General features: G+C 37.6%; 2 protein-coding genes across 2 annotated transcripts in view; both read right to left on the minus strand.

The window, feature by feature from the left end:
- The window catches only part of LOC310649192 (olfactory receptor 14A16-like), a gene marked incomplete at its 3' end in the record, with an annotated part of 233,675 nt that overhangs the window by 115,977 nt on the left and 90,338 nt on the right, over positions 1 to 27,360 (minus strand). The gene's annotated exons all lie outside the window — the stretch shown is intronic.
- LOC310649198 (olfactory receptor 10A4-like) lies at positions 9,288 to 10,253 on the minus strand (the record flags this gene model as incomplete). The annotated part of the gene is made up of 1 exon (XM_083377504.1): positions 9,288 to 10,253. The coding sequence occupies one exon, from the start codon at positions 10,251 to 10,253 to the stop codon at positions 9,288 to 9,290; it is 966 nt and encodes a 321-aa protein (XP_083233630.1).

Genomic DNA, 27,360 nt, shown 5'->3' on the forward strand with positions numbered 1-27,360 from the left:
TGGCCTTCTAAAGAGCAGTCAGGGTTGATCTCCTCCAGGACTGACCGGTTTGATCGCCTTGCAGTCCAAGGGACTTGCAGGAGTCTTCTCCAGCACCATAGTTCAAAGGCCTCAATTCTTCGGCGCTCAGCCTTTCTTATGGTCCAGCTTTCACTGCCATACATTGCAACTGGGAAGACCATAGCCTTGACTATATGCACTTTTGTTGACAGGGTGATGTCTCTGCTTTTTAGTGTGCTGTTTAGATTTGCCATGGCTTTCCTCCCCAGGAGCAAGCGTCTTTTAATTTCTTGGCTACAGTCCCCATCTGCAGTGATCTTGGAGCCCAGAAAAATAAAATCTGTCACTACCTCCATTTCTTCCCCATCTATTTGCCAGGAATTGAGAGGGTTGGATGCCATGATCTTGGTTTTCTTAATGTTAAGTTTCAACCCAACTTTTGCACTCTCCTTCTTCACCCACAACAAGAGGCTCTTTACTTCCTCTTCACTTTCTACCATTAGAGTGGTATCATCTGCATATCTTAGGTTGTTGATATTTCTTCCAGCAATCTTAATTCCAACTTTTGATTCCTCTAACCCTGCCTTTCTCATGATGTGCTCTGCATTTAAGTTAAATAAGCAGGGCGACAGTATATAGCCTTGCCGGATTCCTTTCCCATTTTTGAACCAATCAGTGGTTCCGTGTCCCATTCTCACTGTTGCTTCTTGGCCCACATATAGGTTTCTCAAGAGACAAATAAGATGGTCTGGTACGCCCATCTCTTTAAGAACTTGCCACAGTTTGTTATGATCCACACAATCAAAAGCTTTACCATAGTCAATGAAGCAGAAGTAGATGTTTTTCTGGAACTCCCTAGCTTTTTCCATGATCCAACGTATGTTGGTAATTTGATCTTTGTACTTATGGTAGTTCTCGGTCCACATACTGCTGGAGTCTAGCTTGTAGGTTTTTAAGCATAACTTTACTAGCATGTGAAATGAGTGCAATGGTGCAGTAGTTTGAACATTCTTTGGCACTGCCTTTCTTTGGAATTGGAATGTAAACTGATCTTTTCCAATCCTGTGGCCACTGTTGAGTTTTCCAGATTTGCTGGCAAATTGAGTGTAGCACTTTTACTGCATCGTCTTTTAAGATTTTGAATAGTTCAGCTGGAATACTGTCACCTCCACTAGCTTTGTTGTTGCTCAGCTTTTCTAAGGCCCACTTCACTTCACATTCTAGGATGTCTGGCTCCAGGTCAGTGACCACCTCATTGTGATTATCAGGGACGTTAAGTTCATTCTTGTATAGTTCTTCTGTGTAATTTTGATACCTCTTCTTAAATCTCTTCTGCCTCTGTTAGGTCCCTGCCATTTTGGTCCTTTATCATGCCCATTTTTGCATGAAACGTTCCCTTCATCTCTCCAATTTTCTTGAAGAGATCTCTGGTCCTACCTATTCTATTGTTTTCTTTTATTTCTTTGCACTGTTCATTTAAGAAGGCATTCTTATCTCTTCTAGCTATTCTCTGGAATTCTGCATTCAATTGGGCATATCTTTCTTTTTCTCCCTTGCCTTTTGCTTCCCTCCTTTCCTCAGCTATTTGCAAAGCTTCTTCAGACAGCCATTTTGCTTTCTTGCATTTCTTTTTCTTTGGGATGGTTTTGGTTGCTACCTCTTGTACAATGTTGAGAACCTCTGTCCATAGTTCTTCAGGCTCTCTGACTATCAGATCTAATTCCTTAAATCTATTTGTCGCCTCTACTGAAAATTCAACAGGGATATGATTTAATTCATACCTGAGTGGCCTAGTGCTTTTTCCTACTTTCTTCAGTTTAAGCCTAAACTTTGCAAGGAGAAGCTCATGGTCTGAGCCACAGTCAGCTCCTGGTCTTGTTTTTACTGACTGTATAGAGCTCCTCCATCTTTGGCTGCACAGCATATAGTCAATCTGATTGCTGTGTTGACCGTCTGGTAATGTCCATGTGTAGAGCCATCTCTTGGGTTGTTGGAAAAGAGTGTTTGCTATGACCATCGTATTCTCTTGACAAAATTCTATCAACCTGTGCCCTGCTTCATTTTGTACTCCAAGGCCAAACTTGCCTGTTATTCTGGTTATCATTTGGCTTCCTACTTTAGCATTCCAATCCCCCATGATGATAAGGACATCATTTTTTGGTGTTAGTTCTATAAGGTGCTGCAGGGCTTCATAGAACCGGTCAATTTCATCCTCTTCAGCACCGGTGGTTGGGGCATAGACTTGGACTACTGTGATATTGAATGGTTTGCCTTGGATTCGAACTGAGATCATTCTGTCATTTTGGGGATTGTATCCCAGTATTGCTTTTTCTACTCTTTTATTGACTATGAAGGCTACTCCATTTCTTCTAAGGGATTCTTGCCCGCAGTAGTACACCTGATGGTCATCTGAATTAAATTCACTCATTCCTGTCCATTTTAGTTCGCTGATACCTAAGATGTCGATGTTCAGTCTTGTCATCTCTTGTTTGACCACGTCCAGCTTGCCTTGATTCATGGATCTTACATTCCAGGTTCCTATGGAGAAAAAATCTTTGCAGCATCGGACTTTCCTTTCACCACCAGGCACATCCACAGCTGAGTGTCTTTTCGGCTTTGGCCCAGTCGCTTCATTCTTTCTGGCGGTACTAGTACTAGCCCTCTGATCTTCCCCAGTAGCATATTGGACGCCTTCTGACCTGAGGGGCTCATCTTCCAGCTTCATATCCTTTTGCCTTTTGGTACTTTCCATAGGGTTTTCATGGCAAAGATACTGGAGTGGGTTGCCATTTCTTTCTCCAGTGGATCACGTTTTGTCAGAACTCTCTGCTATGACCTTTCCATCTTGGGTGGCCCTTCACGGCATAGCTCATAGTTTCATTTAATTACGCAAGCCCCTTCACCATGACAAGGCAGTAATCCATGAAAGGGTTCAGTGAGTTAGCAGTGGCCTGTTTCTTCTGCTTGTGTTGGCCTTCCTGGTCATCCTTCTATGTCGGCCGGCCTCCAACTGCTTCCGGGATTTACAGTGGCTGCATCTGCGCAGATGGACCAGCCGACCGAGCATGCTGAGAGCCAGCTGCTCCCTCCATCCATAGCTGCCTGCCAGCTGATTCAAGGAATGCGAGCTGGTGCGGCCAAATGAGCAGACCCTCCTGCCAGGCCTGCTTACTGCCGGGCAATACCTGGATCCTCGGCCACCTGCCGGTTGCTTCCAGGGACCCGGGCAGATAAGGCTGAGCATCCAGACCTTCCTGCTAGGTCTGCTGCCGAACAGCTATTCCAGAGTGTGGGACTGAACTTCCTCAGGCTTGCAGGGGTTTAGGGTCCACTAGTGTGGCTGGGTGCAGTGGGGTTGGGCACCTGGGATTAAGGGTAGGGGTTATCTGGGATACTTACCTGGTTGGGAGCAGCATGCCGGATAGGGGGGAGGCACGTTGACACACGCATGTGGGGATGGCGTTTGGGGATAGAAGCAAAAGGAACTGTATGAGGGGAGGAGCATTTATATAGATGTGAGGGCAGATGTTGATCTGTGGCATGACGGTGGAGCCCTTGTACCTGATGGCTATGTAAGCCTGAGGAGCGATGTGCTACCAATGCTGATTTTGTTTCCACTAGAGCTGAATAAAGCGACCTTTGTTTCGTCACACGTTCCTGCTGGAATTTTGTGTGTACTTCTGCCTGAGGATGTGGTATCGACACCTTTTATATTGCATTTTGCTATATAGTCACAGGAGCTAAAGATCTGTTAATTTCAACTAGAGTTTACATTAAGGGAATACAAGAAGCAACTCTGTTCAGGTAATATTGATTTACACACTGAATTGTCCCAAAGGTGCTTTTTCAAAATTAACTGGACTTCCTTTCTTTTTCCTTGAAGACGTTTAACTTCTCATCCAAGAAATTTCTTCAGTTCAGACTGAAGAAGCTTCTTGGATGAAAAGGAAAAACAAAGAAACTCCAGCTGCCTTTCAAAAAAGCACCTTTGGGACAACCATGACCTGGATGACTGAAAATCTCCATAAATACCCACCGAGTTCTATGTTGGTCATGACCACAGCCATAAAGATTTGACACAGAGTTCTTCTAAAATATAGGATCAAATCAAAAATACATACTCAATATATTCTAAATACATAATACATGTATATACCTAATATTCTATTTCTTCAACAGGTGAGATGTAGGATACAGTGAATTTAATGAAACTCTATTTGTTTTGGAGGAAAACAAAAGCCTAAATCTACTGATTTTAAAGTTTGAGGAAGTGTATCATCATTCTAATTGATAATTTTTCTCAAGCAAAATAAGAAAAACCTCTCAAACCTGAAAAAACAAACTTTATTGATTTTTCATCTGATCATATCAAAAAAGAAACAGTAAAAGCAATGCAGACATATTAAAACCAATACAGAATTTTGTATTTTTTTTTAATCCCATTTATATCTTGCCCTTCTCCGAAGACTCAGGATGGCTTACAATCTAAGAAGCACAAATCAATGTGCTTAGCAATAGCCTTTATTCTATATATATGCAACTACAGAATGTCAAATTATATTCAATTGATTGACAAACTTCTTATAGCATTCAAGACATAAAGTGCAACGTTACTAAACATTCATTTTCTGCATTCACACTTGGACTTATTTCCTCAACATGTCAGTACAATCAGTGATAAACATAAGGAAAAGTTGCCTTAATGGAAAACCAATATCAGGACTACTGGAATCCATTCATGCTGGCTTATTATTGTTGTATAATGCAATGGGATGCATTAGACACTGAGGAAAAATGAAAATCAGCTGCAAAGTACTTTTGGCCTTGTTGTTCTCATACAATGTATCAGAAATATTGTGTGATTAACTCCATTATAGATATTAAGCTAATTTACTATTTCTCAAGATTTCTATGTGATATGGTCATTCTGAAATTATATGTTCAGCTTGAAGGGGTCTTTCAGGGAACAAAACTTTTTTTTAAAAAAAATGTGTTGTCCAATGTTATTATAGTATTATTAAAGCTACAATTTCTCCATCAAACTTGCCATGTTTTTTGTGTGATGGACTCATTTGTCTATAATATAATCTTTAAATCCTATTAATTCACAAAAAACAGCCAAAAGCTTATTTTTGAAGTCAAATTTCTGATTAACAACACTTTCATTTTTTTAAAATACGGTAATTCAAACAAAATTTATTTACTTTTAGGCAAATCATTATTTTCCAACATATTCTCTTCATTACACATTTGATATTCTTGCTTCTCAAATTAGAATTTTTAATTTTTTCTCAGTCAATATCAGATAACTGATAGTTTTTATGGTATTCAGTCTTATTCTACCTATAAGAGTGCTTCTTAAATAGACTGAAAATATGAGATACTATTTAAATAGCTGCTGTCACTCTTAACTTGTTTGCTTATAAAGCAGTTGTTTTCAAGTATGCATCTTTTTTTTAAAAAAAAAATGCAATCACTGAGAAAAAAAATAAACACCCAGAGTGTCTTCAACACATAGCTTTGTATCATATTTATTATTTATTTATTTATTTATTTATTTATTTATTTATTTATTTATTTATTTATTTAATAAATATGGCTGTCCAACTTACACATGGTAACCCATGAATCATCCACTCAGCTCCAATAGTAGATGTCAATGCTGCTAACATCAGATGTTCGTGCTTTGACAACATGTGGACAGGCTGCATTGATTCTTTAAAACTTATTTGTTATTTTTAGAGTTAGAATTAGTTGATGCTGGGGAGAGGAGGAAGAATGTCTCTCAATGCTGTTTTGAAATAAGAGAAAATAAGAATTTGGTGGGTTGTTAAAGAGGAGGGAAAGCTTACAATTCAAACTACCGTATATACTTGAGTATAAGCCGACTCGAGTATAAGCCGAGACCCCAAATTTCACCCCCAAAAACTGGAAAAAGTTGTTGACTCGAGTATAAGCCGATCCGCCGTTCTGCAAGCCTCTGCCGCCAGCAGAGGCTCGATCCGCCATTTTGCAAGCCTGAATACACAGTCGCCGGGTCTCCGTTCGTCTGTGCCCTGCCTGCCTGCTTCTTTCCACAGCGGAAAGAAGCAGGCAGGCAGGGGGCGGAGGAACGGAGACCCGGCGACGTTTGGGGAGGTTTGGGCGCCTCTCCAAATATCCCCAAACGTCGCCGGGTCTCCGTTCCTCTGTGCCCTGCCTGCCTGCTTCTTTCCACAGCGGAAAGAAGCAGGCAGGCAGGGGGCGGAGGAACGGAGACCCGGCGACGTTTGGGGAGGTTTGGGCGCCTCTCCAAATATCCCCAAACGTCGCCGGGTCTCCGTTCCTCTGTGCCCTGCCTGCCTGCTTCTTTCCACAGCGGAAAGAAGCAGGCAGGCAGGGCGCAGAGGAACGGAGACCCGGCGACGTTTGGGGATATTTGGAGAGGCGCCCAAACCTCCCAAACGTCGCCGGGTCTCCGTTCCTCCGCCCCCTGCCTGCCTGCTTCTTTCCGCTGTGGAAAGAAGCAGGCAGGCAGGGCGCAGAGGAACGGAGACCCGGCGATGTTTGGGGATATTTGGAGAGGCGCCCAAACCTCCCCAAACGTCTCCGGGTCTCCGTTCCTCCGAGCCCTGCCTGCCTGCTTCTTTCCGCTGTGGAAAGAAGCAGGCAGGCAGGGCGCAGAGGAACGGAGACCCGGCTTCATTTGGGGAGGTTTGGGGAGGTGCGCGCGCACCTCCCCAAACCTCCCCAAACTTCGGCAGGTCTCCGGACGGCGGTGGCTTGGGAGAGGTGAGCGCGATCCTGGAAGCTCCAAAGCCTCGGCCGCGCACAAGTCCTTGGTAAGTTTTTTTGTTGACTGGAGTATAAGCCGAAGTGGAATTTTTCAGCCCAAAAAGTGGGCTGAAAAATTCGGCTTATACTCAAGTATATACGGTAATTGGAGAATGTAATTTATTATGGTTAATTAGAGGGAGGAACTGTGCTTTGATACTGTGTGCTTAGAGGAAGGGAATTCAGATTTCATCTTGACCATGTACATGCCAAAGCTATGCTCTTTTGATTAAAGATTCCTTAAGGTAAACAATGCCTCAAGGTTCTTTGAAGAATTGCATCTGTTAGAACCATCATAGTAGCAACATCAGAATCACACTAGCCACGTCTTTGCTCCCTATCAATCTGGGATTCCCCAGGACCTCTGATATAACCAAAGCTTTAGAAAAATATCAAGGAAGAGCCAAATCTTATTTCCAGAGCAATAATATTCCAAAGCAGGAAGTCACCCCAGAGAAGGTCCCTTTCCTTAATCCCATTAGATGTACTTCTCTAAGATGTAATTTTATTATCATTCTATTTAGAATTAAAACATTTCAGGGATTGATTCAACTTTGAAAAACAGTTGAATTGAGCCACGGAAAAGATCTTTATTAATTCAGTTAAATCCCACTTATTTCAGTGGCTCAATATGAAAAGCTATTTAGGTGCAACTCTATTCTCGTGAGATGTTTATGGATATGCTGGTAGTAAATTTGTCAATGTTATTTAAGAAGACAAAAGATAGTATATTTTTTGGACCATAAGATGCACTTTTCCCCCCAAAAGTGGGGGGGGGGGAAACAAGGGTGGGTCTTATGGTCCGAAGGTGATCTGTATGGCCAGCCCCAACCTCCGCAAGAATCGGCACATGCTGAGAAACGCTGATCTTGCGCTTCATCAATCTCCCTCACTCGGTTTCAGCTTCCCTTGCTACAAGAGAAAGCAGGCTGAAACTGAGTGAGGGAGATTGCCAGGAACGCGAATTGGCCGATCTCGTGCTGCTGGAATCTCCCTCACTGCATTTCAGCCTGCTTTCTCTTGTAGCAAGGGAAGCTGAAACCAAGCGAAGGAGATTGCAGGAGCATGAGATCAGCCAGTTCGCATTCCTGGCAATCTCCCTCGCTCCGTTTAAGCTTGCTTTCTGCAAGAGAAAGTCGGGCCACAGGGCCACCTCTGTGGGTACTGCTCTAACGTGGAGAGAGAAGGACAAAGAGGGAAAGAGGGAGGGAGGGAGGGAAGGAAGGAAGGAAGGAAGGAAGGAAGGAAGGAAGGGACAATGGGAGAGGGAGGGAGAGAGAGGAAGAGAGAGAGAGGGAGATAAAGAGAGGGAAAGAGAGAAGGAGAAAGAAATAGGGAGAGAAATAGAGGGAGAGAGAGAAAGAGGGAGAAGGAAAGAGAGAGAAAGAAAGGGGGAGAGAGAGAAAGAGAAAGAGGGAGAGAGAGACAAGGAGAAAGAAAGAGGGAGGGAAATAGAGGGACAGAGAGAAAGAGGGAGAAATAGAGGGAAAGAGAAAAATAGAGAGGGAGAGAAAGAGGGAGAGAGAGAGAAGGAGAAAGAAAGGGAGGGAAATGGAGAGAGAGAAAGAGGGAGGGGGAGAGAGGGAGAGAAAGAGAAGGAGAGAGAGAAATTAAATTGGTAACATGATTGTTAAGTGAATCTGGTTTCCCCACTAACTTTGCTTGTCAGAAGGTTGCAAAAGGCGAACACATGACCCTGGAACAATGTGACCATCATAAATATGAATCGATTGCCAAGCATCCGAATGTAAATCACATGACCCTGGGGATGCTGCAATGGTCATAAGTGTGAAAAATGGTCATAAGTCACTTTTTTCAGTGCCGTAGTAACTTTGAACAGTCACTAAGTGAATCGTTGTTTCAAGGACTACCTGTACTTTATCATTTTTTCCCCTTTTTTGGGGGGTCAGTTTTTTGACACCTTGCTGGACAACTGGTGGTACTCGGACATTGCCTTGTCCTAAAAGGATGAAAAGGTTGAAAAGCCCTGTTTTAGTATACCAGTACTATTTGGTTCAGAATATTTTTTTTTGTTTTCTTGCTCTAAAAACTGGGTGCATCTTATGGTCAGGTGTGTCTTATGGTCCGAAAAATACAGTACACAGACTAAATTATACATAAAAGAACAGAATTAGTTCTCCAAATATTATTAAAATACAATACAATAAATTTCAACTATTGCAATCATTTGGGCCAAGATGGAAAATTTGGGAGGAAACAAAAGAAATCTGGTTATATTTATCCATACAACCATTCTTAATTAGCAAGAGGAAAATTATTAACTGAACAGAATTGAAACAATATGAAAACACGGTCCACAGGTTTCACTGACTCCAAAAATGATTCAATGTATATGTTATTCTTTGTTTTTGTAAATGATGACAAAATAAAGAGAAAGATAATGTATCCTTATGTTTCACTTTTCATTGTTGACAAAAATGTTATCTAGCTTTAAGACAATGGCCCAACAAGTTTTATTTTGTCCTAAACATTTTCCAATGTAATGTCCTCTTCATTGCAGCTTTGACCTCCTTGTTTCTTAAACTATAAATAATAGGGTTTAACATGGGTGTGATGACTGTATAGGAGAGGGAAAGAAACTTTTTTGTGTCTGGAGAGTACTTTGAAGTAGGGTTGAAGTAGGTAGATGTAGCTGTGCCATAAAATAAGGTTACCACCAGAAGATGAGATGAACAAGTTGAAAAGGGTTTCTTCCTCCCCTCTGCTGAGTGCATTCTCAAGATGGTAATAATGATGCAGATGTATGTTAATAATATAATGAGGAAAGGAAACACTATGAATATCACAGTAGCTGTGAGAGCCTCAATTTGAACAATGTATGTACCAGCACAAGCCAACTCCAGCAGTGGAGGACTATCACAAAAGAAATGATTAATTGTATTAGGCCCACAGAATGTCACACTAAAAACAGAGATGGCAGAGACAGTAGAGTTAGGGAAGCCTAAAACCCATGAGGCCACAGCTAGTTGAAAACATACTTTTCTATTCATAATTTCTGGATAGCGTAATGGATTACAAATGGCAACATAACGGTCATATGCCATTGCAGCAAGAAGACAGCATTCAGCTGTACCAAAGAAAAAAAAGAAATACAACTGGGTGAAGCAGCCTATGTAGGAAATGGTTTTCTTCTGCAAAATAAGATCTGCTAGTAGTTTTGGAACAATTACTGAATTGAAACAAATATCTATGGAAGAAAGATTTCGGAGGAAGAAGTACATGGGACTATGAAGTGCAGGGTCTACTGTTGTGACAAGTATGATGAGGACATTTCCAGTCAGAGTTATTGTATAAACAAGAAGGAAAATGACAAAAAGGGGTACCTGAAGCTCGGGGTAACTGGAAAATCCCACAAGAATAAATTCTGTTACATTTGTTTGATTACTTCTTATATTTGATATTTTCCATGCCTTTAACATTATTTGGAATATGATTCTCTGACAAAGTTGATAAATTCTTCTAGAAGATTTTTCTTTGTCCAATGAGGTACTCCTCTTTATGACCAGATTATATACAGGAAATTTTCTAAACAAACTTTGTTGTCAGTCTCTTAAACTGATTCCTTTCTATAAAAAAAATGATATAAGAACTATCATTAATTAATTATAAACATGTACATTTGGGAGTTTAGGAGGAATAATCATATGTTTTATCAGGGAAAGAGTAAAATATTTTAGAGAAATTTTAGGGCAGCAGTAGTTTGGTTTTATGTTATGATTGACTAGCAATTATCAGCAATCTTTCCATAGCTTTCCATTACACAATATCTATTCTCATCTTTTGGAATACCTTTTCCCTATGATGCTGTCTAGAATCCTTGTCTTTCAAAGAATTGTTTAAAATTGCAGTATTAATATATTATGTATTTATAGATAGGAAAAATATGCATATTCTCATCATGGATGAGAAATTAATAATTCCTGAAATTAATGATTCCTGATTCGTGTTTTTGTACACACACAAACACACACACACACACACACACACACACACACACACACTCTAATTACACTAAAAATGTGAATCCTGGGTATATTCATGTTGAGAAAAATAGTTGAACACCAGGATAATATACAAAAACAACAACTGATTAATAAACTTAGCTTTCATCAGCTGACTGCCGACATCATCAGAGTGGAATGCCAGAGGTTCAAAAGCTTGCCGTTAAGACCAACTACTTCTGCACTCTGCTCATTGAAGGGGCCACTGGTCTACCCACCCCTGCTAATCATATTGCTTTTAGTTGTCTTGCAACCGTCTGCCTGGACACCTGTTGCCATGGGTATCATGTCTGTAGATGAAACGGCTATATTCAGCTGACTTTATCAGATGATATAACAGATCACACAAGCCCCGCAGAAGGCAACACACAGATGCTCCTATAACATGGATAACATTGCCATATGTCAATGGGCTGTCAGAAACAACAGCATGTATGATGGCTCCATACAACATCGGCATCACCCATAAACCAAATCAAACCTTATGTGCCAAAGTGATGTACCCAAAAGAGCTGCTTCCCAATGCATAAAGTTCTTCAGTGATTATATAGAGTGTACTGTAAGGACTGTCACTGTAATTATATGGGGAGACAACCAAAAGGCTTAGAACTAGGATCCATGAACACAAACTGGCCATCAGACAACAAGAGCACTGCTCACAGGTGTGGGTGCATATGGCCAGCAGCAATCTCACATTCGACCTTGCCTCCAGTTTGCCATGCAGCCGCTATGGATGGCTGGGAGACTTGCTCTCTCTCCCCCGTCCAGTTGTGCATCACTGGGAGGCCCTGAAAAGGGCTGAAAGTCATCCCGAAGCGGTGACCAGCAAGGAGGGGCACTTGCTGGATCACAGGAGAGCCACAACTCTCCCATTATACCTGGCGATCCCTCCAAACTGGTGGACGAAAGGACCGACCATTATGGCTCGTCCCTAGGCTGTGAACAGCTGAAGTCACATTTTCCACCACCCAAATCTTAAAGAAGCACAGAAGAGACTAGGTGAGATCTACCTCTTCTACTTTCTGTATCTCCTTAAGCTGCTAAGCATTCTCCCCCCCTGCAGTGAGGAAAGGGGGATTTCAGTCCTCCCTCCAGAAAGAGCGGCGACTAAATACCCAGGGGCGTTTTAAACATTGAAAAAGTAACTGAATCCCAATTGGAATCTTACTTCTCAAAGCATGTGGACTGAAAGATTTTTTATTTTTTTATTTTTCATTATTTACTTCTCTTGAAAATCTGGCTTTTTTATAAATAGGAAAAAAAGAAAAACTGAAACGATTGAAATAATTTTGGGACTCAAAGGGAAACTTTAAAGGGTGCCTGGCTGACTGCCCAGGGAAATAGATAAGATACATAACCTTGAGAACTTTGAAACAACAGCTGTGAAAGGCTTTGTGTTCCCTACTTTATATATATATATATATATATATATATATATATATATATATATATATATATATATATATATATATATATATATATATATATATATATATATATATATATATATATATATATATAATTTTTTTTTGGATTGCTAACAAAGAATTAAGGGAGACTGATATGCATTTCAAGCTTATTTGTTCTCATCAGTCAGCCATACCCTTCTGAGATTCGAACCTGGGCTCATTGCACATTAGGCAGTTGTTTTAACCTCTAGGCCATAGGCTCTTTCTCACTTTGTTAGGTGAGAAGCAAGGGAGATATGTGTTAAATGTTTGTTAAGTATTTAGATTACCTTGCTAGGCCCCAAACATGGGACAAATCTATATATATCTTTTGGATTTTCTAAGCATAAAGCCTTTAGTTTAAAATACCAATATGGAAGAAGACCAGGAACAAAATTTCCTTATAGATAAAGATCAATAAACTCTCTATATTTTGAAAACACTAATTCAAACTCTTACCACAACCAATGAAATACTAAGAGGCTGTGTGAACGAACAAGAAGACAGCTCAGATATGAAAGCCCAAACTTTGACCACAACTAAAGAATCATCTATACAAAATACAATACTAAAAAATGAAATATTCAAATACTATGACAGAAGAATCTACTATTCAATAAATATTGATATTTGAAAATCCAGAAAAGACATCAACAACTTGGAAAAAGGAAAAGGTTTTTTATACAACTCAGAAGGAACTAGATGATCTAGAAAAAGGACAGTTGGATGAGAAGATAAACAATTCAGAGCAACTACGTCGATATGGAAGAATAAAGAGATGACCGATTAGACCTACAAGTCCTCTCAAAAAAATGGCAACTGGATGGTTTTGCCAATATCAATTAATATACATGATATTACAAGGAGATTGGTTTGATGACTGAAAACAAGGACATGGAAGATGATTTGGCAAAGGAAAAAAGCCACAATAAGACTCAAGAAGAATGGAGTTTCGACCATCTTATTGAAATCTAAAACAGAATGGATTTAAATAGATAAGATGTGTATGTTGAATACAAGACATTGTTAGGAACTTAGATAAAGAAAAAAACATTTGCTCATTAAAATTTAACAGTATAAATTTGTTGTTCTTGTTAGCTGCAAAGTTGTGTCTGACCCATCACGACCCAATGGACAATGTTCCTCCAGGCCTTCCTGTCCTCTACCATCTTCTGGAGTCCATTTAAGCTCACGCCTACTGCTTCAGTGACTCCATCCAGCCACCTCATTCTCTGTTGTTCCTTTCTTCTATTGCCCTCAATCTTTCCCAGCATTAGGCTCTTCTCCAGTGAGTTCTTCCTTCTCATTAGGTGGCCAAAGAATTTGAGTTTCAACTTCAGGATCTGGCCTTCTAAAGAGCAGTCATGGTTGATCTCTTCTAGGACTGACCAATTTGATCGTCTTGCAGTCCAAGGAGTCTTCACCAGCACCATAGTTCAAAACCCTCAATTCTTTGGCGCTCAACCTTTCTTATGGTCCAACTTTCACAGCCATACATTGTAACTGGGAAGATCATAGCCTTGACTATATGCACCTTTGTTGACAGGGTGATGTCTCTGCTTTTTAGTGTGCTGTCTAGATTTGCCATTGCATTCTTCCCCAGGAGAAAGTGTCTTTAATTTAATTTAAGATTTTGAATAGCTCAGCTGGAATACTGTCACCTCCACTAGCTTTCTTGTTGCTCAGTTTTTCTAAGGCCCACTTCACTTCACATTCTAGGATGTCTGGCTCAAGGTCACTGACCACCTCATTGTGGTTATCAGGGACATTAAGCTCATTCTTGTATAGTTCTTTTGTGTAATTTTGCCACCTCTTCTTAATCTCTTCTGCCTCTGTTAGGTCCCTGACATTTTGGTCCTTTATCATGGCCAGCTCCTGGTCTTGTTTTTACTCACTGTATAGAGCTTCTCCATCTTTGGCTGCAGAGCACATAGTCAATCTGATTTCTGTGTTGACTCTCTGGTGATGTTCATGTGTAGAGCCATCTCTTGGGTTGTTGGAAAAGAGTGTTTGCTATGACCATCATATTCTCTTGACAAAATTCTATCAGCCTTTGCCCTGCTTCATTTTGTACTCCAAGGGCACACTTGCCTGTTATTCTGGTTATCTTTTGGCTTCCTACTTTAGCATTCCAATCCCCCATGATGATAAGGACATCATTTTTTGGTGTTGATTCTATAAGGTGCTGTAGGGCTTCATAGAACTGGTCAATTTCATCCTCTTTAGCACTGCTGCTTGGGGCATAGACTTGGACTACTGTGATATTGAATGGTTTGCCTTGGATTCGGACTGAGATCATTCTGTCATTTTGAGGATTGTATCCCAGTATTGCTTTTCCTACTCTTTTATTGACTATGAAGGCTACTCCATTTCTTCTGAGGATTCTTGCCTGCAGTAGTATACCTGATGGTCATCTGAATTAAATTCACCCATTCCTGTCCATTTTAGGTTGCTGATTCCTAAGATGTTGATGCTTACTCTTGTCATCTCTTGTTTGACCACGTCCAGCTTGCCTTGATTCATGGATCTTACATTCCAGGTTCCTATGGAGAAAAAATCTTTACAGCATCGGACTTTCCTTTCACTACCAGGCACATCCACAGCTGAGCGTCCTTTCGGCTTTGGCCCAGTCGCTTCATTCTTTCTGGCGGTACTAGTACTAGGCCTCTGCTCTTCCCCAGTAGCATATTGGACAGCTTCCGACCTGAGTGGCTCATCTTCCAGCATCATATCATTTTGCCTTTTGGTACTGTCCGTAGGGTTTTCATGGCAAAGATACTGGAGTGGGTTGCCATTTCCTTCTCCAGTGGATCACATTTTGTCAGAACTCTCTGCTATGACCTGTTCATCTTGGGTGGTCCTGCACGGCATAGTTCATAGCTTCATTGAATTACGCAAGCCCCTTCACCATGACAAAGCGGGAATCCATGAAGGGGAGCAGTATAAATACTAATAGCTAATTTGAATATTGATTTGTGTACATAGGTCATGTAAAGGTGAAAAATGTAGATAAGCTAAAAACATATTGTTGAAAGTAATAGATAGGTCTACATGGAACATTAAAAACAAAAATTATTAGTTTAAGCAAGAGATAGCAGATACAAAGAGGAAGAGAGAGGAAGTATTAAATATTGAAATAAAAATAAATTTTAATTACTACTTTAAAAAAAACCCTGAAAACTTGCAAAAAGGAAGGATATCATATTGTATCCTTAATTTGTTGACATAGAGGCTGAGAAGTAAATGGGATGTGTATTTTGAATATTAGATTTTGTGAGGAATGGTGATAGATGAATTGGGAGTATATTAAAAATCTTGTGAATGATAAATATCAAATGTTAAATCTAAATGTTAGTGGAGTTGGTCTTATTGGCAGGCTTTTGAGCCTCCGGCATTCGTTTCTGATGACATTGGCAGTTAGCCGACGAAAGCTAAGTTTATTAAACAGTTGTTGTTTTTGTGTATTATCCCGGTTTCAATTATTTTTCTCAACATGAATATACCCAGGATTCGCATTTTTAGTGTAATTAGTGTTGAAATTAAAGATATTGGATATTGAAGTTAAATAACACCTGGGGTGGGTACAGTTTTGCCATGGCTGATTTATACAAGAATAAATTGTTTTGGGAAGCCTTGGGTAATAAGTTTCAATGCTGTCAAATAAAATGTTTAGGTGATCCTATTGAGTCACTTAAGTTTCCTTTTGGGTTTTATAGGCATTTTAATCTTCCTCTTATTTTTATTTTTATTTTTTTGAAATGTCCATATTTACCACTATAGAAATACAACTTCCTAATACAGCAGACATCCCTAATTTAAGGGGAGCAAAGATTTAAAAAAATGTATTACAGAATAGCAAGACATTTTTATTTCCATGATAAATTATGCAGACGTCATATATGAATCGCAGTATGTATATTTGAGAGTGATTCTTTTAAAATATGACTGATTTATCAATTAATGAATCACTAAACCATCTTCCACAAGATATTTAACCTAAAATATGTAAGGAGTGAAAGAGTACAGCAGCAGATTATCAGTGGAGGCAAGTAAAAAATTGTGCTATCAGTAAATTTCCACTTAACAGCAATGGTTACCATCTTTGATTCTGAGGTCAATGGTTTGAAGGGGGTTTCCCACAGTTTTGTTTTATTGTTTGATGTGATTCTGTTGGTACTATTTGTCCGATTTGGATTCTTAATTGTAGCCATATTATCTCTTCCTTTCTTTATGTACTGTATGCTTCAATTATCAAGAGCTTTATATTAACAGTTTAAAATTAAGCAGGAAATGTTAAACATTTAATCAATATTCTTCTTTTAAGACGTACATGATGCATACAAAACTTGTGGTGGCACTGTGGAATCCAATATTGCAGGCTAATTCTGCGGATTGCCAGCAGTTCCCAGGCTCAAGGCTGATTCAGCCTTTCATCCTTCTGAGGTTGGTAAAATGAGGATCTATCAAGATTGTTGAGGGCAATATGGCTTTACAGAGGACTGTAAAGCACTATGAAGTGGTATATACTGTAAGTCTAAGTGCTATTGCTATACAGCAGAGTCTTAAACTTTCCTCAAGTTTATTCACTCTTACTTTATATTAAAATGCATATGCTATTACTCAACACCAAGTCAAACCAATATAAGTTAACTTTTTTAAAAAATGAAAGGGACAGTTAAGCTCAATTTACATATACAGAAAAGGAAATTAAATTTTCATACTTACTTGTAAGCACTGGTGGCTAAGTGTGATTAGATTTTTTATCTTAGTTCATTTAGTTCCTGTAAGGATTTATCTTCTCGACTAATTCTTCCTAGAATAATTACACAATGAAGTTAATATGTCACCAATTACTTTTTTATAAGACAGTATAATATTTAATGTGAGTTCCTATGTTCTTTAATTGTATCCAATTATATCAACACAAACTCAAGGGAGACATAAAAGCACTATCCCTGGGACAGTCTCCCTATAAAGATTAGAGAAAGTTTCTATTTTGTAAAAATAACCGTATAAAATATAAAATATAAAAATAACCGTATAAAAATGATATCATTTTTAGTGTAGTGTAGTATCATTTTTTAGAATTAGTGTAGTGAGTGCTTCCTATATTCTATGCTAGTAATATCCCAATATATTATATCTCTGGTAATTAATATTACAATATGCTATGACAATGTTTATACTAGATTCTGTTCTTTTCTGTTAATAGAAATTCACTCAATTTCACTCACCATTCTATTAGAATTACCTTTAAGCTATGTTCTATACATTACTAACATACCTCAATGTTTCCTTCTTTTTAAGACTGTTCTGTCTCAAATCTCCTGTCTCTGAAATTTCTTCCTCTTTTTCTATCAATGGCCAGCAAGTAGAGTCTACTTCTCCATTGGCACATATGTCAGGGTTGCAACATTATTGGTTGACTCTAGGGAGAAGGCTCAATCGGGAATGAAAGAAGGCACACATGTGCAATTTTGTTTACTCTTCCACCCTCCCATGGGGAAAAATGGCTAAAACAATACCTCTGGGTTTTGGCATGTTGGAAGCAAATTATCAAGAATGTAATCAATAGAGTGAGTTAGAGATAGTGAAAACAAAAGAAGATTTTGATTAATGCCTCAACATTATTTCAATATGCTGATGATACAACTCTCAGAAACTAAAAAGGTAGAGAATATCTGATTAAGAAAATTAAAGAAAAAAGTGAGAATTTTGGTCTCTTTGTCTGAACATCAAAAAGTCAAGTTCATGACCACTGCAAGGAAGGGAAACATCAAAATAAAAATTGATAATGAAGAGATAAAATGTATATAAAAATCATTTTCCTAGGGTTGCAGATAGCTTAAAGTGGTGAATGCAGTGCAGAAATGAAATATTAGATTGCCCTGGGTCACACAGCAATGAACATTCTGGATCTTCCCAGAAGATGGGGAAGGGTAGATGCTGTGGGGGGGGGGATTCTAAAAAAGATTTAAGATTATCACATAGAGGTCAGATAAACCAACTCATATCATTTCATATTTTACGTAGAAGGGTTTGACCAAAATAACAATGTATATAGTAAGATAACTTTATTTATTCACTCTATTCCACAAACTTCTCCTCTCCCACAATCAAAGTGATTTTCAGTGACTCACAGTGTACAAATACACATACACATAAAAAATATTCCAGATTATATTACAGCCATTCAAAAATCACAACAATAGCCACATAAACAAACAAGATGAGAACCTGAATGAGAACCTCTCTATTCCAAGTTCTGTAGTGTAAACACTATGTTAATTATCTTAACAGGGCAAACAAAAATATGTCCTTGGTTGTTGTTTTTTTTAAATTTGTTCCAATTTTTTTTATTGAAAAGTTTTATAAAAGTTACAATATTATCCCACCCCCAACCCACCCCTAAACCCCCCTCCCCCTCTCCCACTTCCGAAAGTTGATTACAGGCTTACAAATGTATAATAATCATAATCTAACTAACATTAACCAACTATATAAATAACCAAATACATAATGCACTTTAACCCGCCTATAACATAATTACAATCTAAATGTATCCAACTTATACTAATACAATAATAATACCATATAATATATATATTATTATAACTAATAATAAAAGAAAAAAAGAAAAAATTAAATTATAACAATCTAAAATTTACTCATAAGCTAAATGGAACTTTTTAGTCCAATATTTTTTCTGAATATATTCTATCCATCTTCTCCAAACCAAAATGTATCTTTCTTGTGAATGATGCTTCAAATAAGCAGAAATCTTAGCTATTTCTGCTAAATTTGACACTTTAAGTGTCCATTCCTCTATAGTAGGCAGGCAGTCCTTCTTCCAATATTGCCCTACCAATAACCTTGCAGCTGTTATCAAATTCAACATCAAGTTAATTTCTTTAGTATCACAATCTGTAATAACACCCAATAAAAATAATTGTGGAGTAAATTTATCTTTCTCTTAAAAATCTTTTGGATGTTCCACCAAATTTTAATCCAAAAAGCTTTTATATTTCTACAAGTCCACCAAATATGAAAATAAGTAATGTCCAAACTATCACATCTCCAACATTTGGGCTGTAAAGTGGAATACATACAAGACAGCTTTTTAGGATCCAAATGCCATCTATAAAAAATTTTATAAAAATTTTCTCTTAAATTTTGGGCTTGAGTAAATTTTACATTTTTCATGCTCCTCTGAAGTAGTTTAAGCCTGCTTGTCTTCAACTAGAGTACACACAAATCCTTATTTAGGTCTTCACACTAAACAACCTAGAGTCCAAGATCTCAGTGGTATATACATAGAAGCACACGAATAACAAAACAAAAAATTCTGTCTATGGTGCGAAAATTGACTGGGATTTTTTGCAGGCAATCTTTTTCTCGTTTTTTCTTGTGCAAAATTTTCATTTCCTTTTACATATTGCCCACAATAATTCTTGCTGTAAGATTACAATAATGCTGCGATAAAATAAAGAATATGACTTCCAAAGACGCTTACATGGAATGGAGTACAGAAAGGGACCAAATTTTTACATTCAAGATTGGAAATAACAGGAGAATTGACAGGATTTTTAAGGATTGTCTTACAATTAAAAGACTGGATAAATTGACAATTTCACTATTATCCTCTCTTTCAAATACCTTCTATGTTTCTTGACCATAGTAAGAAAAACATAATTACTTGTGCAGATGTGTTTCACTCTGACTCCACAAATTTTTGGCCCAGCAAGAATTATTCAGGGAAAGCTAATGTAGTCACAAATTGCTGGAAGGATAAAATCTGATATCAAGAATGAGACAGGTACACTAGGGAAAAAGGCAAGATTTAAATGCCTATGTAAAATCAACACTATCTGTTAGGACACGTATATAAATTCTAACTCACATATGTTATGGAGATAGAAAAAAAATAAAAATGCATTACAAAACAGATGCAAACCTGTATACCAACTGTGATAGCACAACAATACGAAGAGCCATGGACCAAATCCATAAAATTTCACTCTAAATGAATTTTGGTATAAAATGTTTTACATATGGCATACAATTCCATCAATAATTTCCAAGATAGACAAATCATATAGTAATAATTATTGGATATATCAGAAAAAAAGCAGGAACATGATTTCTGTTATGTATTGGGCTCAGTTGTAACACCACGTGGTTAGCTAGAACAGCTAACGGCTCTCCAGCAACTCAAACTCCCTGTCTCCAGAGCTACTATTTTTTTTTATTGAAAAGTTTTTCAATACATTTTATCTTTAACAATCCCTCCCCCCACCCCCCACCCAACCCTTCCTAGCCCTCCCTAACCCTCCCCCCTCCCCTTCCCCCCTCCCCCCTCCCCGACTTCCCAGAGCTAAATACAAGGTATAAAGGTAAAAACAATCATAAACATCCATTTGTTAACAACAATAAGCTATTAAGTCTATCGCACTCTAGCTCATGTAAAATGACTACAAGCAATACTAATATCACATCAAAACTTATACAAATGCTAAATGAAACTTTTTAGTCCCATATTTGTTCTGGATGTAATCAATCCACTTTTTCCACTCCATAATATAATGTTGTTGCGAATGGTCTTTCAAATAAGCCGATATCTTTGCCATTTCCGCCAGGTCAGAAACTTTTAAAGTCCATTCTTCTATAGTTGGCAGTTCCTCCTTCTTCCAATATTGACCTACTAAGTCTTGCTGCCGTAATCAAGTTCAACATCAACTTAGTGTCCACAACAGTAGTATCCGTAATTATGCCCAATAAAAACAATTGCAGACAAAACTTTATCCTTTGCTTAAATATCTTCTGCATATTCCACCAGATTTTAATCCAAAAAGCTTTAACCTTTTTACAGGTCCACCATATATGAAAGTACGTTGCGTCTTCGCCACCACACCTCCAACATTTAGGTTGATAATTCGGATACATACTTGCGAGCTTTTTAGGATCTAAATGCCACCTATAAAACATTTTATAAAAGTTCTCTCTTAGATTTTGGGCTTGTGTAAATTTTATGTTCCTCACCCAGATCTTTTCCCAAGTGTCCATTGTAATAACTTCTTGAATATTCTGAGCCCACTTTATCATACAATCTTTAACAAGTTCTGTTTCTGAGTCAATTTCTATCAATGCAAGATATATCCGTTTGATATGTGCTGGACCCTGATTTCTAATTTGCTTTACCAGATTTTCATCAGTCATTGAAAAGCCAATTTTCTGATCTTCTTTCCACCTGGCCCGTAATTGACCATATTGAAACCAAGTTTGGACAATCTTCTCTTCTCGTAGAAAATTATACGACTTCAAACACCAGACGTTCCTCTCCAAACTTAGGATTTCCTTGTATGTAGTCACATAATGTTTGAACCCAACATCTATATTTTCTATTGCATGTTTCGGTATTGCCCATAAAGGTATCTTGTAATTTAACTTATGTCTATACTTTTTCCAAACTCTCAACAAAGCATGTCTAAAAATATGCACCTTAAACACATTATCTACCTTCTTGTCATACAATAAATATGCATGCCAGCCAAATAACAAGTCGTGGCCTTCAAAATTTAATAATCTCCCTTGTGTTAAATTAATCCAGTCACTTATCACTGACAAAGCAGCAGCTTCATAATATAATTTAAAGTTGGGCATTTTGAGACCACCTCTTTCACACGTGTCCTGCATAATCTTAAATTTAACTCGTGGCCTTTTTCCTGCCCATACAAATTTATTGATACCCTTTTGCCATTCCTCCAAATTTGAATCCTTTTTAAGAATAGGTATCATTTGAAATAAGAATAAAAGTTTAGGCAGAACATTCATTTTCACTGCTGCAATTCTTCCCAATAAAGACAATTGTAATTTTTTTCCAATTCATTGCTGCTGAAGTTCAGGCCTTCCTAAGAGCAAATCTTATCAGACATGCAATTTCTGCCCCTTTTTAACCGTCCTCTAATGGTCAAGCTGAACGAATGGTGACGACCATGAGGGAATCACTCAAATGCATCGTAACAGGTGACTGGCATCACAGACTGGCTGATTTTATACTCTGCCAACATTCTACGCCCTGCACTGTTACAGGCAAAAGTCCTGCAGAACTTCGTTGTGGGAGGCGACTGATCACTAAACTGGACAGGTTGCATCCAGATAGAGTGGCAGCAGAAGAGTCTTGACCAAAACCCCTAAGGGGACTGCAAATAGGCAATTGGGTATGGGCCAGAAACTATGGACATGGGAATCTGTGGGTTCCTGGTAAAATTACCAATCATCTGGTCCCCTCCAGTGGGGCTGGAGGGAGGGCGAGTTATCAGACGCCACATAGATCAACTCAGAAAATGGTTTCCAGAACGGCCACTAAGCGAGGACTGCATCATAAGTCCCTCCCAAAGTCCCCAAGCTGGCAGCCAAGCCAGCCCATACATGGACTCTCAAGACTCTTCCTTCTTAAGCAGTGAGGAACTGGGTGTAGAGAAGGGGAGTCCAGAAGTGCCACATGGATCCCCTGAAGGAGCAAGCCCACCAGACTTTGACAACCACTGTGCCAACTCTGCTGATCAGTATGACTCTGGAGTGGGCCAACCTGGAGACGCCAGTCAGAGAGCATCTAATTCCTTTGACTCAAGTGCATCAAGGAACATAGTGTGCTGTTAATGGAAACCTATTCATTCTGGCTAACTGATGCTATAATGCTAAACCTTGTAATCTGTATTGTTTTCTAACAGTTGCTATGATATTAAGCTTTGTAACTTGTATTATTGCCAAATTATTGCTATGACATTGTCTGTTCTAAGAGAGGAGGGTTGTTATGTATTGAGTTCAGTTGTAACACCACGTGGTTAGCTAAAGCAGATAACAGCTCTCCAGCAGCTCAGACTCCCTGTCTCCAGAGCTGTTATTGGCTGCCCCTAGGCAGCAATGGGTTACTTCACACCTATTGGCTGCTGCCTAGGGGTCAGGCTATAAATTGCTGCAAGCTGCAGCCCAATTCTCAGTTCAGATCCTGCAAGCAATAAACCATGAGCTTTGTTGAACTCACTTGCCTCATCTCCTTTCCTGCATGAAGAACTCACTACACAACAATTTCCATACATGATGGACATATAGAATTGTTTGAAATATTGGAAGAATATATACACTACCATCTAAACAATCTTATAAATGAAATTTCAGATGAAATCACAAGTGTTTTATTAGATATAAACATAAGATTATATATACACACAAACACACACACACACACATACAGTATATGTGTAGAATAATGGTGTTCAACATTAGAAGAAAGATACAACACTGAAAATATCTGATTGGGAAAGTAAATTTGGGGGGTATGCAGCAAAGGCAGAACTAGCAGCATATCACCCACAACAGATGTTTAAACAAATTCAGGCAAAAATATGCAAAAGGCAACACAAGACAACTATAAGTACTTATAGTATGGTTTCTAAGAGATTATAGAAACTATAAATACTAATAACAACTATTACAAATTGTTCAAAGTATAAAGAAGAGGGAAGTTAGAAATGAAATAGCCATCTATCATTTCTCTGTCCCTCCCTTTCTCTGTCTCTCTTTCATTTTTTAATCCATTTCTCTTAACACCTTAGTATTAAGCATGAAATGCAAGATAAAAACCTCTTTTATATTATAAAATAATTTTTTAATTATCTATTGGTGCAATATTCATCTTTAATTGCACAGTTCAAGCAATCTTATTTTTTGATATTTTAGAAATCAACATTGATATAACATTTGGGAAGGTTCATCTTACATAAAATACCATAATTCTGATAAATTTCTAGTTTATATTGTATAACATCACTTTATTCAGCTAATACCTGTATCTGTAATGAAGTATTTGCATCTTATAATGAAATAAACAACTGTTAGGAGGAAAAAACCTACAACAAAATATTGCATGCACTTGATCAATTCTATGATTCAGATGAGGCTTTTTTCTCCTTAAGAATCCAATTTAAAACACACACACACACACACACACACACACACACACAAATAAGCACATGAAAATTGATTTAACTTGTCCTAAGGAAATTTAACTGATTTAACTTATGCTGAGGAAATTCAAATTCTTGAGGTTATGTTTCCCAAATTGTTTTTCTTGACTTTATTTAAAATATCTTCCTATAATAGAAGATTTTGCTAATCAGTTTTTCAAGTGCTGCTTTGATCTCCTTGTTTCTCAAACTGTAAATGAGTGGATTGGCTATTGGTGACACAACAGAATACAACAAAGATGCAAGGATTTCTTTGATGGATGATTCTGAGCTTGTCTTCAAGTATGTTAATAACCCAGTACTCATAAACAAGGAAAAAACAGCAAGGTGGGGAAAACATGTGGAGAAGGCTTTGTGCTTCCCTTGGGCAGAAGGGATTTTTTTGATAGTCAAAAAGATACGAACATAAGATGCAATAACTGAAGATGAGAAAATTATACCAAAAATAATGCCACACATAAAAACTGCCATTTCATTGCCATACGTGTTAGCACAAACAAGTTTCAGAGTATGAGTGATTTCACAGAATATCTGATCTATGTTATTTGGCCCACAAAAGGGTAAGAAAATGATGTTTAGAGTGTGCAATGTTGAATAAATAATGCTGCTCACCCAACAGACAGCTACCATACAGAAGCACTTTATTTTGCTCATTAGCAATTGATAATGGAGTGGATAGCATATGGCAATATAGCGGTCATATGCCATGACAGCAAGAAGTGTGAATTCTACTACTGCAAATGTAAGTCCCAAAAAGATTTGAACCATACATCCAGAGAAAGAAATAGATCTGATCTGTGTTAAAGAGATATTCATGGATTTAGGGACTGTGGTAGAGATGAAGCAAATATCAAGGATGGATAAGTTGGCTAGAAAAATGTACATAGGTTTGTGAAGTTGGCAGTCCAGTACTACAATGGTGATAAGGAGAAGGTTTTCAATCAAGGCTATTAAATAGATCAGTAGAAAGAATCCAAAAAGTAACATCTGCAGTTCATGAATATCAGAGAAATTCAGTAGTAGGAACTCCGTTACTCTGCTTGTGTTCGATGATTCTTTTCTCTGCATAGGAATAAAAAAAAAGATGAGAAAATGTATTAAAGACAAATGATGCCAAAAGTTGTTTTCAGAACTGTTTAGTAAAGTTTCCAGTACTTTTGAAATAGAAATGAATGGTTCTTTACATTATTAAGAAAGTAGCCACACAATTGCTGCTCAAGTAGATTGACAGACTTTGAATTCCCTTTGACTTCCTTGTACATGCTTCTAAACTTTATTTATCTTATGAGAAGAATATTTGGTGAAGATTCCCATCAAAGCATGATTTTCTAGTTTATGCACTCTAATCTTCTACAACAAGATAAATTTAGGATTCTGAAACAGTGGACTGTTTGAATCTGTACTATACTGTTTTCAGCAGCTTCTACATCTTTGTAACTGAGTTCCATGTAGAAATTGAGCCAAATGTTTTCAGGGTAATACTGTATAACTTTGGAATAGTTGCTGTGCTTTTGTCAGTGTTTCATTTTCAGCTCAGTTTTTTAAAAATATCTGAGACATTGAATGAAAATCCAATATGCAGAGCATTTAATCTGGTCTCAAACCATATTCTGCATATTCCATTTGTTTAATTTAAGGATTTTGAGAAATGCAATAAAACTGAACTTTTGCTTTTAAACTTGGTGATGAAGGAGCATGTTAAGTCAGGTTGAGATATTCTGAGTTACTATGTTTTTCAAGATCAGCCATGACTGTTATGTGATATCAGTTCTATGAGCAGAATCCAACAATTTTGCAGTCGAGGAAGAATTACTGTTGGCTTCTGCCTTATCATGGCTATTTGCAATATCAGTACTGTTATACAATGAAAATACTAATGAAAATAATAATAATATAAGAAATAATGTGCTATAATAACATACAGCTGATGCTGAACCAGACCCAATTCTTCAAAATAAAAGCATTCATTTCTTGTTCAGTCTCTGTGTCTTTCCTTTCTCTTATAATTGTATTATTTTGCAAAGTACTTAATTTAGAATGGTACAAATTCATTACACTGAACATATATAATAGTTCTGCTGTTAATCTGTTTTTCTTTTTCTCAGTCTTGTTAAATTAATTCTAATTCAGTCTCACATCAAATTGTTTCATTTCACTTATCTTGCCTTCATTGTTGAATATTGTGTTGCATGGGACAAGGGAAAAGAATGAATCACAATTTATTTTTCCACATCAATTTTATAAAACAGTTAATACGTGGTATTAAAGACTTTTATACAACTTTTATCCAGTTAAGCCTAATTCAATTTCATGTTGTATTAGCTTGATTATACTGTATATCCTACAAATATTTTCAGTAGGTTTAATCATAGAAATAACTTTCAATGTTCATTATTCATATATTTTTAAACTATAAAGGAAAGATGAAACTGATATTTAAATTGAGAATTAAAATAAGTTTTGGTACATATAATATATTTGAAATGTAAGCATTAAAATTACATTCAAAACACATACCTTTTCCATTTATGTATCAGACAAGCTGCTATTATTTCAGAATAATCAGCTGTAGAAAATGAAGTTAAAGTACATAGTATAAAATTGTGTCTCCAATCCAAATTATCTTTATTAAATAGATTTAATATTATACACTTTCTGCTAGAAGAAATTGTAATATGCACTCTCACTTTCCAGTGAGTAATAAATGTTTTGAGGGCATTATATTGTTGTCCCAAGAGGGCAGTGACATTAAAATATTCATATAATTGCTTATCCCTTCAGTGTGCAGTAAAGTAACTAATCAATTAACTAAAACTCTGAATTATTTTCATGTTGTGTCTTCTTGACTTGCTATGCTGTCTCCTATCCACATAAATACATTGAGGATTAGATTTTCAGTGGGAATAGTGTAGCTAAGGACATTTCCTATGCTTAGAAAAGATTGTCTATTGGAATAGAATATAGAAATTCTTGTATGATGCTTACTATTTATTGATTAGGGTGAAAAATTAACAGCAGATGCCATCACTAAAAGTCTCAAATTATGATGAT

This window comes from Vipera ursinii (assembly GCF_947247035.1).
Source record: "Vipera ursinii genome assembly, chromosome: Z".
Lineage (NCBI taxonomy): Eukaryota > Metazoa > Chordata > Lepidosauria > Squamata > Viperidae > Vipera > Vipera ursinii.